The sequence below is a fragment of the Mobula hypostoma genome, unplaced genomic scaffold (assembly GCF_963921235.1).
Source record: "Mobula hypostoma unplaced genomic scaffold, sMobHyp1.1 scaffold_179, whole genome shotgun sequence".
Taxonomy (NCBI): Eukaryota; Metazoa; Chordata; class Chondrichthyes; order Myliobatiformes; family Myliobatidae; genus Mobula; species Mobula hypostoma.
This window is the reverse complement of record NW_026948267.1, coordinates 21515-34776: the sequence shown is the minus strand read 5'-3', so window position 1 is coordinate 34776 and position 13262 is coordinate 21515. Positions and strand designations below refer to the sequence as shown.

The 13262-nt window shown below is 63.1% G+C and overlaps 1 protein-coding gene across 1 annotated transcript in view; it reads right to left on the bottom strand.

Annotated features, from left to right (window-relative positions):
* Positions 1 to 13262, bottom strand: part of LOC134342267 (V-type proton ATPase 116 kDa subunit a 4-like) — a gene marked incomplete at its 5' end in the record, with an annotated part of 39760 nt that overhangs the window by 7877 nt on the left and 18621 nt on the right. The window contains one exon of the mRNA XM_063040233.1: positions 2712 to 2804. Coding sequence (XP_062896303.1) covers positions 2712 to 2804 — 93 coding nt within the window. The remainder of the gene's footprint in view (positions 1 to 2711; positions 2805 to 13262) is intronic.

Below are 13262 nucleotides of genomic sequence, written 5' to 3'. Positions count from 1 at the left end.
GCAGCGTAGGTTCACCAGGTTAATTCCCGGGATGGCGGGACTGTCATATGTCGAAAGATTGGAGCGACTGGGCTTGTATACTCTGGAATTTAGAAGGCTGAGAGGGGATCTGATTGAAACATATAAGATTATTAAGGGATTGGACACGCTGGAGGCAGGAAGCATGTTCCCGCTGATGGGTGAGTCCAGAACCAGAGGCCACAGTTTAAGAATAAGGGGTAGGCCATTTAGAACGGAGTTGAGGGAAAACTTTTTTCACCCAGAGAGTGGTGGATATGTGGAATGCTCTGCCCCAGAAGCCTGTGGAGGGCAAGTCTCTGGATGCTTTCAGGAAAGAGATGGATAGAGCTCTTAAAGATAGCGGAATCGAAGGTTATGGGGATAAGGCAGGAACTGGATCCTGATTGTGGATGATCAGCCGTGATCACAGTGAATGGCAGTGCTGGCTCGAAGGGCCGAATGGCCTACGCCTGCACCTATTGTCCCCATGTCCCTTCGCTCTGCTATCATCAGGGAGAGTTTTTCTTCCGTCTGCCGTCTGCGTGAGATGATGAGTCTATCGGGAGTTTGAGACTTTTTTTTTTACAGTGCCCATGGTCTGTTCTTTATCAAATTATGGTATTGTTGCACTGTTGTAACTATATGTTATAATTATGTGGTTTTCTCAGTTTTAGTCTTGGCTTGCACTGTGTTCTTGTGATTTCATTCTGGAGGAACAATTAGATTATGAGGGCACGCAGTCCTCTTTTATTGTCATTTAGTAACGCATGCATTAAGAACTGATACAAGGTTCCTCCAGAATGATACCACAAGACAAACAAGACTGAAAAGCTGATATACATTGTGTCAATGTATCTTTTTTTTTAATGCACGCGTTCCTAAACGAAAGAAAAACACGAGGGCCGAGTGTCCTCGTAATCTAATCCCAACTCCCATCTGCCATTTCCCTACCCGCTCGGCATCGCGGTCCGTGGAAAGTGGCGCCAGACGCGGACGGGGTCGTAGAGAAGGCTGCTGGCGATCGGGCCTTCGTAGGACGCAGTTACCGGCCGCAGAATTGACGTGCGGCAGGGATCTCGGGGCCCCGAGCCCACGGCTCCCTCGCAGCAGACAGGGTGGGGGGGGGGAGACGGGAAGGACTGGACTGGGGGTAATAGGTGTAGTTCGTGTCGTCCAGTTACAGGAGGGCTATGTGTTGGGGGGGGGAGAGACGCAGTTTGGAGAGGACATACAGGACGGGTTCACCAGGATGCTGCCTGGATAAGAGAGCGTGGAGAGTTCAGAAAGGTTTTCTGTGGAGTAACGGAGACTGGGGGGTGGGGGGGAGATTTGATAGAGGTTTGTAAGATTACGAGAGGCGGACATGTCCAATAGCAGAGGGCAGAGGTTGAATCTGAGGGATGGGGGGAAGGTGCAAAGGGGAATATGTGGGGCGAGTTATTTCTTTGTTACACACAGAAAGGGGTGCGTCACAGAGGGCTCTGCTAGGGGTTCATAGTGCAGGCAGACATACAATAGAGGCCATCCCGGGGTCGGACACAGAGCAAATCTCCCTCCGCACCATACCGTCACACGCTCCCGGGGTCAGACACAGAGCGAATCTCCCTCCGCACCGTCCCATCACACGCTCCCGGGGTCAGACACAGAGTGAATCTCCCTCCGCACCGTCCCATCACACACTCCCAGGGTCAGACACAGAGTGAATCTCCCTCCGCACCGTCCCATCACACGCTCCCGGGGTCAGACACAGAGTGAATCTCCCTCCACACCGTCCCATCACACACTCCCGGGGTCAGACACAGAGTGAATCTCCCTCCGCACTGTCCCGTCACACACTCCCGGGGTCAGACACACAGAGTGAAGCTCCCTCCACACCGTCCCATCACACACTCCCGGGGTCAGACACAGAGTGAATCTCCCTCCGCACCGTCCCATCACACACTCCCGGGGTCGGACACAGAGCTAATCTCCCTCCGCACCGTCCCATCACACACTCCCGGGGTCGGACACAGAGTGAATCTCCCTCCACACCGTCACATCACACACTCACGGGGTGAGACAGAGAGTGAATCTCCCTCCACACTGTCCCATCTCACACTCCCGGCGTCAGACACGGAGCGAATCTCCCCCCGCACCGTCCCATCACACACTCCCGGGGTCAGACACAGAGTGAATCTCCCTCTGCACCGTCCCATCACACACTCCCGGGGTCGGACGCAGAGCGAATCTCCCTCCCCACCGTCCCATCACACACTCCCGGGGTCGGACGCAGAGCGAATCTCCCTCCGCACCGTCCCATCACACACTCCCGGGGTCGGACGCAGAGCGAATCTCCCTCCGCACCGTCCCGTCACACACTCCCGGGGTCGGACGCAGAGCGAATCTCCCTCCGCACCGTCCCGTCACACTCTCCCGGGGTCGGACACAGAGCGAATCTCCCTCCGCACCGTCCCGTCACACTCTCCCGGGGTCGGACACAGAGCGAATCTCCCTCCGCACCGTCCCGTCACACTCTCCCGGGGTCGGACACAGAGCGAATCTCCCTCCGCACCGTCCCGTCACACTCTCCCGGGGTCGGACACAGAGCGAATCTCCCTCCGCACCGTCCCGTCACACACTCCCGGGGTCGGACACAGAGTGAATCTCCCTCCGCACCGTCCCATCACACACTCCCGGGGTCAGACACAGAGCGAATCTCCCTCCATATTTACCGTTTCATCACTATCGTCGTCTGCATTTTCAATATCAGCTTCTGCGACATTAATTAAAGCCTCAGTCTCCTCAGTCAGAGATGTGTACCTGTCCTATGAGAGACAGGAAGCAGACCCGTTACTGGGGAGGGGAGGGGGTGACTGAGACGGGGACGGGGAGGGAGGGGGGAGACGGGGACGGGGACGCGGGAGGGGAAACGGGGACGCGGGGTGGTATTGAGGAGGGGGGAGGAGAGACAGACGGGGGGAGAGAGAGGGTGACAAGCGATACGGAGGAGCGTAGGAGAGGGAGGGGGAGACAGGGACGCATGGGGAGGGGGGAGACAGACAGGGAGGGAAGGGGGAGACACAGACAGGGAGGGATGGGGAGACACAGACGGGGAGGGATGGGGGAGACACAGACAGGGAGAGATGGGGAGACACAGACGGGGAGGGATGGGGGAGACACAGACGGGGAGGGATGGGGGAGATACAGACAGGGAGAGATGGGGAGACACAGACAGGGAGGGATGGGGGAGACACAGACAGGGAGGGATGGGGAGACACAGACAGGGAGGGATGGGGGAGACACAGACAGGGAGGGATGGGGGAGACACAGACAGGGAGGGATGGGGGAGACACAGACAGGGAGGGATGGGGAGACACAGACAGGGAGGGATGGGGGAGACACAGACGGGGAGGGATGGGGAGACACAGACAGGGAGGGATGGGGGAGACACAGACGGGGAGGGATGGGGGAGACACAGACAGGGAGGGATGGGGAGACACAGACAGGGAGGGATGGGGGAGACACAGACGGGGAGGGATGGGGAGACACAGACGGGGAGGGATGGGGGAGACACAGACAGGGAGGGATGGGGAGACACAGACGGGGAGGGATGGGGGAGACACAGACGGGGAGGGATGGGGAGACACAGACGGGGAGGGATGGGGGAGACACAGACGGGGAGGGATGGGGGAGACACAGACGGGGAGGGATGGGGGAGAGACAGACGGGGAGGGATGGGGGGACACAGACAGGGAGGGATGGGGGGACACAGACAGGGAGGGATGGGGAGACACAGACAGGGAGGGATGGGGAGACACAGACAGGGAGGGATGGGGAGACACAGACAGGGAGGGATGGGGGAGACACAGACAGGGAGGGACGGGGGAGACACAGACAGGGAGGAATGGGGGAGACACAGACAGGGAGGAATGGGGGAGACACAGACAGGGAGGGATGGGGAGACACAGACAGGGAGGGATGGGGGAGACACAGACAGGGAGGGATGGGGGAGACACAGACAGGGAGGGATGGGGGAGACACAGACAGGGAGGGATGGGGAGACACAGACAGGGAGGGATGGGGGAGACACAGACGGGGAGGGATGGGGAGACACAGACGGGGAGGAATGGGGGACACACAGACGGGGAGGGATGGGGGAGACACAGACGGGGAGGGATGGGGGACACACAGACGGGGAGGGATGGGGAGACACAGACAGGGAGGGATGGGGAGACACAGACAGGGAGGGATGGGGAGACACAGACGGGGAGGGATGGGGGAGACACAGACGGGGAGGGATGGGGGAGACACAGACGGGGAGGGATGGGGGAGACACAGACAGGGAGGGATGGGGAGACACAGACAGGGAGGGATGGGGAGACACAGACGGGGAGGGATGGGGGAGACACAGACGGGGAGGGATGGGGGAGACACAGACGGGGAGGGATGGGGGAGACACAGACGGGGAGGGATGGGGGAGACACAGACGGGGAGGGATGGGGGAGACACAGACGGGGAGGGATGGGGGACACACAGACGGGGAGGGATGGGGAGACACAGACAGGGAGGGATGGGGGAGACACAGACGGGGAGGGATGGGGGAGACACAGACGGGGAGGGATGGGGAGACACAGACAGGGAGGGATGGGGGAGACACAGACAGGGAGGGATGGGGGAGACACAGACGGGGAGGGATGGGGACACACAGACGGGGAGGGATGGGGGAGACACAGACAGGGAGGAATGGGGGAGACACAGACAGGGAGGAATGGGGGAGACACAGACAGGGAGGGATGGGGAGACACAGACAGGGAGGGATGGGGGAGACACAGACAGGGAGGGATGGGGGAGACACAGACAGGGAGGGATGGGGGAGACACAGACAGGGAGGGATGGGGAGACACAGACAGGGAGGGATGGGGGAGACACAGACGGGGAGGGATGGGGAGACACAGACGGGGAGGAATGGGGGACACACAGACGGGGAGGGATGGGGGAGACACAGACGGGGAGGGATGGGGGACACACAGACGGGGAGGGATGGGGAGACACAGACAGGGAGGGATGGGGAGACACAGACAGGGAGGGATGGGGAGACACAGACGGGGAGGGATGGGGGAGACACAGACGGGGAGGGATGGGGGAGACACAGACGGGGAGGGATGGGGGAGACACAGACAGGGAGGGATGGGGAGACACAGACAGGGAGGGATGGGGAGACACAGACGGGGAGGGATGGGGGAGACACAGACGGGGAGGGATGGGGGAGACACAGACGGGGAGGGATGGGGGACACACAGACGGGGAGGGATGGGGAGACACACAGACAGGGAGGGATGGGGAGACACAGACAGGGAGGGATGGGGAGACACAGACGGGGAGGGATGGGGGAGACACAGACGGGGAGGGATGGGGGAGACACAGACAGGGAGGGATGGGGAGACACAGACAGGGAGGGATGGGGAGACACAGACGGGGAGGGATGGGGGAGACACAGACGGGGAGGGATGGGGGAGACACAGACGGGGAGGGATGGGGGAGACACAGACGGGGAGGGATGGGGGAGACACAGACGGGGAGGGATGGGGGAGACACAGACGGGGAGGGATGGGGGAGACACAGACGGGGAGGGATGGGGGAGACACAGACAGGGAGGGATGGGGGAGACACAGACGGGGAGGGATGGGGGAGACACAGACGGGGAGGGATGGGGGAGACACAGACAGGGAGGGATGGGGGAGACACAGACAGGGAGGGATGGGGGAGACACAGACGGGGAGGGATGGGGAGACACAGACGGGGAGGGATGGGGGAGACACAGACGGGGAGGGATGGGGAGACACAGACAGGGAGGGATGGGGGAGACACAGACGGGGAGGGATGGGGGAGACACAGACAGGGAGGGATGGGGGAGACACAGACAGGGAGGGATGGGGGAGACACAGACAGGGAGGGATGGGGAGACACAGACAGGGAGGGATGGGGGAGACACAGACAGGGAGGGATGGGGGAGACACAGACAGGGAGGGATGGGGAGACACAGACGGGGAGGGATGGGGGAGACACAGACGGGGAGGGATGGGGGAGACACAGACGGGGAGGGATGGGGGAGACACAGACGGGGAGGGATGGGGGAGACACAGACGGGGAGGGATGGGGGAGACACAGACAGGGAGGGACGGGGGAGACACAGACGGGGAGGGACGGGGGAGACACAGACAGGGAGGGATGGGGGAGACACAGACGGGGAGGGATGGGGGAGACACAGACGGGGAGGGATGGGGACACACAGACAGGGGAGGGATGGGGGAGACACAGACAGGGAGGGATGGGGGAGACACAGACAGGGAGGGATGGGGGAGACACAGACAGGGAGGGATGGGGGAGACACAGACAGGGAGGGATGGGGAGACACAGACAGGGAGGGATGGGGGAGACACAGACAGGGAGGGATGGGGGAGACACAGACAGGGAGGGAGGGGATGACGGGGGGATGACACAGACAGGGAGGGATGGGGGACACACAGACGGGGAGGGATGGGGACACACAGACAGGGAGGGATGGGGGAGACACAGACGGGGAGGGATGGGGAGACACAGACAGGGAGGGATGGGGGAGACACAGACAGGGAGGGATGGGGAGACACAGACAGGGAGGGATGGGGGAGACACAGACAGGGAGGGATGGGGGAGACACAGACGGGGAGGGATGGGGGAGACACAGACGGGGAGGGATGGGGGAGACACAGACGGGGAGGGATGGGGGAGACACAGACGGGGAGGGATGGGGGACACACAGACGGGGAGGGATGGGGAGACACAGACGGGGAGGGATGGGGGAGACACAGACGGGGAGGGATGGGGAGACACAGACAGGGAGGGATGGGGAGACACAGACGGGGAGGGATGGGGAGACACAGACGGGGAAGGATGGGGGAGACACAGACGGGGAGGGATGGGGAGACACAGACGGGGAGGGATGGGGAGAACAGACGGGGAGGGATGGGGAGACACAGACGGGGAGGGATGGGGGAGACACAGACGGGGAGGGATGGGGGAGACACAGACGGGGAGGGATGGGGGAGACACAGACAGGGAGGGATGGGGGAGACACAGACAGGGAGGGATGGGGAGACACAGACAGGGAGGGATGGGGGAGACACAGACAGGGAGGGATGGGGAGACACAGACAGGGAGGGATGGGGAGACACAGACAGGGAGGGATGGGGGAGACACAGACAGGGAGAGATGGGGAGACACAGACAGGGAGGGATGGGGAGACACAGACTGGGAGGGATGGGGGAGACACAGACAGGGAGGGATGGGGAGACACAGACAGGGAGGGACGGGGGAGACACAGACAGGGAGGGACGGGGGAGACACAGACGGGGAGGGATGGGGAGACACAGACGGGGAGGGATGGGGGAGACACAGACGGGGAGGGATGGGGGAGACACAGACAGGGAGGGATGGGGAGACACAGACGGGGAGGGATGGGGAGACACAGACAGGGAGGGATGGGGAGACACAGACAGGGAGGGATGGGGAGACACAGACAGGGAGGGATGGGGGAGACACAGACAGGGAGGGATGGGGGAGACACAGACAGGGAGAGATGGGGAGACACAGACAGGGAGGGATGGGGAGACACAGACAGGGAGGGATGGGGGAGACACAGACAGGGAGGGATGGGGAGACACAGACAGGGAGGGACGGGGGAGACACAGACAGGGAGGGACGGGGGAGACACAGACGGGGAGGGATGGGGAGATACAGACGGGGAGGGATGGGGAGACACAGACAGGGAGGGATGGGGAGACACAGACAGGGAGGGATGGGGGAGACACAGACAGGGAGGGATGGGGGAGACACAGACGGGGAGGGATGGGGGAGACACAGACGGGGAGGGATGGGGGAGACACAGACGGGGAGGGATGGGGGACACACAGACAGGGAGGGATGGGGAGACACAGACGGGGAGGGATGGGGGAGACACAGACAGGGAGGGATGGGGAGACACAGACGGGGAGGGATGGGGAGACACAGACAGGGAGGGATGGGGAGACACAGACAGGGAGGGATGGGGGAGACACAGACAGGGAGAGATGGGGAGACACAGACAGGGAGGGATGGGGGAGACACAGACAGGGAGGGATGGGGAGACACAGACAGGGAGGGACGGGGGAGACACAGACAGGGAGGGACGGGGGAGACACAGACGGGGAGGGATGGGGAGACACAGACGGGGAGGGATGGGGGAGACACAGACGGGGAGGGATGGGGGAGACACATACAGGGAGGGATGGGGAGACACAGACGGGGAGGGATGGGGAGACACAGACAGGGAGGGATGGGGAGACACAGACAGGGAGGGATGGGGAGACACAGACAGGGAGGGATGGGGGAGACACAGACAGGGAGGGATGGGGGAGACACAGACAGGGAGGGATGGGGAGACACAGACAGGGAGGGATGGGGGAGACACAGACGGGGAGGGATGGGGGAGACACAGACAGGGAGGGATGGGGGAGACACAGACAGGGAGGGATGGGGAGACACAGACAGGGAGGGATGGGGGAGACACAGACAGGGAGGGATGGGGGAGACACAGACGGGGAGGGATGGGGGAGACACAGACAGGGAGGGATGGGGGAGACACAGACAGGGAGGGATGGGGAGACACAGACGGGGAGGGATGGGGAGACACAGACGGGGAGGGATGGGGGAGACACAGACGGGGAGGGATGGGGGAGACACAGACAGGGAGGGATGGGGAGACACAGACGGGGAGGGATGGGGAGATACAGACAGGGAGGGATGGGGAGACACAGACAGGGAGGGATGGGGGAGACACAGACAGGGAGGGATGGGGACACAGACAGGGAGGGATGGGGAGACACAGACAGGGAGGGATGGGGGAGACACAGACGGGGAGGGACGGGGGAGACACAGACGGGGAGGGACGGGGGAGACACAGACGGGGAGGGATGGGGGAGACACAGACGGGGAGGGATGGGGGAGACACAGACAGGGAGGGATGGGGGAGACACAGACGGGGAGGGATGGGGAGACACAGACAGGGAGGGATGGGGGAGACACAGACAGGGAGGGATGGGGAGACACAGACAGGGAGGGATGGGGGAGACACAGACAGGGAGGGATGGGGAGACACAGACGGGGAGGGATGGGGGAGACACAGACAGGGAGGGATGGGGACACAGACAGGGAGGGATGTGGAGACACAGACAGGGAGGGATGGGGAGACAGACAGGGAGGGATGGGGAGACAGACAGGGAGGGATGGGGAGACAGACAGGGAGGGATGGGGGAGACACAGACAGGGAGGGATGGGGGAGACACAGACAGGGAGGGATGGGGGAGACACAGACAGGGAGGGATGGGGAGACACAGACAGGGAGGGATGGGGAGACACAGACAGGGAGGGATGGGGGAGACACAGACAGTGAGGGATGGGGACACACAGACAGGGAGGGATGGGGGAGACACAGACGGGGAGGGATGGGGGAGACACAGACGGGGAGGGATGGGGGAGACACAGACGGGGAGGGATGGGGGAGACACAGACAGGGAGGGATGGGGAGACACAGACAGGGAGGGATGGGGGAGACACAGACAGGGAGGGATGGGGGGAGACACAGACAGGGAGGGATGGGGAGACACAGACAGGGAGGGATGGGGAGACACAGACAGGGAGGGATGGGGAGACACAGACAGGGAGGGATGGGGAGACACAGACAGGGAGGGATGGGGAGACACAGACAGGGAGGGATGGGGAGACACAGACAGGGAGGGATGGGGGAGACACAGACAGGGAGGGATGGGGAGACACAGACGGGGAGGGATGGGGGAGACACAGACGGGGAGGGATGGGGGAGACACAGACAGGGAGGGATGGGGGAGACACAGACGGGGAGGGATGGGGGAGACACAGACGGGGAGGGATGGGGACACAGACAGGGAGGGATGGGGGAGACACAGACAGGGAGCGATGGGGAGACACAGACAGGGAGGAATGAGGAGACACAGACGGGGAGGGATGGGGGAGACACAGACAGGGAGGGATGGGGGAGACACAGACAGGGAGGGATGGGGAGACACAGACAGGGAGGGATGGGGAGACACAGACGGGGAGGGATGGGGGAGACACAGACAGGGAGGGATGGGGGAGACACAGACAGGGAGGGATGGGGAGACACAGACAGGGAGGGATGGGGGAGACACAGACAGGGAGGGATGGGGGAGACACAGACAGGGAGGGATGGGGGAGACACAGACGGGGAGGGATGGGGAGACACAGACGGGAGGGATGGGGAGACACAGACAGGGAGGGATGGGGGAGACACAGACAGGGAGGGATGGGGGAGACACAGACAGGGAGGGATGGGGGGACACACAGACAGGGAGGGATGGGGGAGACACAGACAGGGAGGGATGGGGGAGACACAGACGGGGAGGGATGGGGGAGACACAGACGGGGAGGGATGGGGAGACACAGACAGGGAGGGATGGGGAGACACAGACAGGGAGGGATGGGGGAGACACAGACAGGGAGGGATGGGGAGACACAGACGGGGAGGGATGGGGAGACACAGACGGGGAGGGATGGGGGAGACACAGACGGGGAGGGATGGGGAGACACAGACAGGGAGGGATGGGGAGACACAGACAGGGAGGGATGGGGGAGACACAGACGGGGAGGGATGGGGGAGACACAGACAGGGAGGGATGGGGGAGACACAGACAGGGAGGGATGGGGGAGACACAGACAGGGAGGGATGGGGGAGACACAGACAGGGAGGGAGGGGAGACACAGACAGGGAGGGATGGGGGAGACACAGACAGGGAGGGATGGGGGAGACACAGACAGGGAGGGATGGGGGAGACACAGACGGGGAGGGAGGGGAGACACAGACAGGGAGGGATGGGGACACACAGACAGGGAGGGATGGGGGAGACACAGACAGGGAGGGATGGGGAGACACAGACGGGGAGGGATGGGGGAGACACAGACAGGGAGGGATGGGGGAGACACAGACAGGGAGGGATGGGGGAGACACAGACGGGGAGGGATGGGGGAGACACAGACAGGGAGGGATGGGGAGACACAGACGGGGAGGGATGGGGAGACACAGACGGGGAGGGATGGGGGAGACACAGACAGGGAGGGATGGGGGAGACACAGACGGGGAGGGATGGGGGAGACACAGACAGGGAGGGATGGGGGAGACACAGACAGGGAGGGATGGGGGAGACACAGACAGGGAGGGATGGGGGAGACACAGACAGGGAGGGATGGGGGAGACACAGACAGGGAGGGATGGGGACACACAGACAGGGAGGGATGGGGAGACACAGACAGGGAGGGATGGGGAGACACAGACAGGGAGGGATGGGGGAGACACAGACAGGGAGGGATGGGGACACACAGACGGGGAGGGATGGGGGAGACACAGACGGGGAGGGATGGGGGAGACACAGACAGGGAGGGATGGGGGAGACACAGACAGGGAGGGATGGGGGAGACACAGACGGGGAGGGATGGGGGAGACACAGACAGGGAGGGATGGGGGAGACACAGACAGGGAGGGATGGGGGAGACACAGACAGGGAGGGATGGGGACACACAGACAGGGAGGGATGGGGAGACACAGACAGGGAGGGATGGGGAGACACAGACAGGGAGGGATGGGGAGACACAGACAGGGAGGGATGGGGAGACACAGACAGGGAGGGATGGGGACACACAGACGGGGAGGGATGGGGGAGACACAGACAGGGAGGGATGGGGACACACAGACGGGGAGGGATGGGGGAGACACAGACGGGGAGGGATGGGGGAGACACAGACAGGGAGGGATGGGGGAGACACAGACGGGGAGGGATGGGGGAGACACAGACAGGGAGGGATGGGGACACAGACAGGGAGGGATGGGGGAGACACAGACAGGGAGGGATGGGGAGACACAGACAGGGAGGAATGGGGAGACACAGACGGGGAGGGATGGGGGAGACACAGACAGGGAGGGATGGGGGAGACACAGACAGGGAGGGATGGGGAGACACAGACAGGGAGGGATGGGGAGACACAGACGGGGAGGGATGGGGGAGACACAGACAGGGAGGGATGGGGGAGACACAGACAGGGAGGGATGGGGAGACACAGACAGGGAGGGATGGGGGAGACACAGACAGGGAGGGATGGGGGAGACACAGACAGGGAGGGATGGGGGAGACACAGACGGGGAGGGATGGGGAGACACAGAGAGGGAGGGATGGGGAGACACAGACAGGGACGGATGGGGGAGACACAGACAGGGAGGGAAGGGGGACACACAGACAGGGAGGGATGGGGGGGACACACAGACAGGGAGGGATGGGGGAGACACAGACAGGGAGGGATGGGGGAGACACAGACGGGGAGGGATGGGGGAGACACAGACGGGGAGGGATGGGGAGACACAGACAGGGAGGGATGGGGAGACACAGACAGGGAGGGATGGGGGAGAACACAGACGGGGAGGGATGGGGGAGACACAGACGGGGAGGGATGGGGAGACACAGACAGGGAGGGATGGGGGAGACACAGACGGGGACGGATGGGGGAGACACAGACGGGGAGGGATGGGGGAGACACAGACGGGGAGGGACGGGGGAGACACAGACGGGGAGGGACGGGGGAGACACAGACAGGGAGGGACGGGGGAGACACAGACAGGGAGGGACGGGGGAGACAGACAGGGAGGGATGGGGGAGACACAGACAGGGAGGGATGGGGAGACACAGACAGGGAGGGATGGGGGAGACACAGACAGGGAGGGATGGGGGAGACACAGACGGGGAGGGAAGGGGGAGACACAGACAGGGAGGGATGGGGACACACAGACAGGGAGGGATGGGGAGACACAGACAGGGAGGGATGGGGGAGACACAGACGGGGAGGGATGGGGGAGACACAGACAGGGAGGGATGGGGGAGAAACAGACAGGGAGGGATGGGGGAGACACAGACAGGGAGGGATGGGGGGACACAGACAGGGAGGGATGGGGAGACACAGACGGGGAGGGATGGGGAGACACAGACGGGGAGGGATGGGGGAGACACAGACAGGGAGGGATGGGGGAGACACAGACGGGGAGGGATGGGGGAGACACAGACAGGGAGGGATGGGGGAGACACAGACAGGGAGGGATGGGGAGACACAGACGGGGAGGGATGGGGGAGACACAGACGGGGAGGGATGGGGGAGACACAGACAGGGAGGGA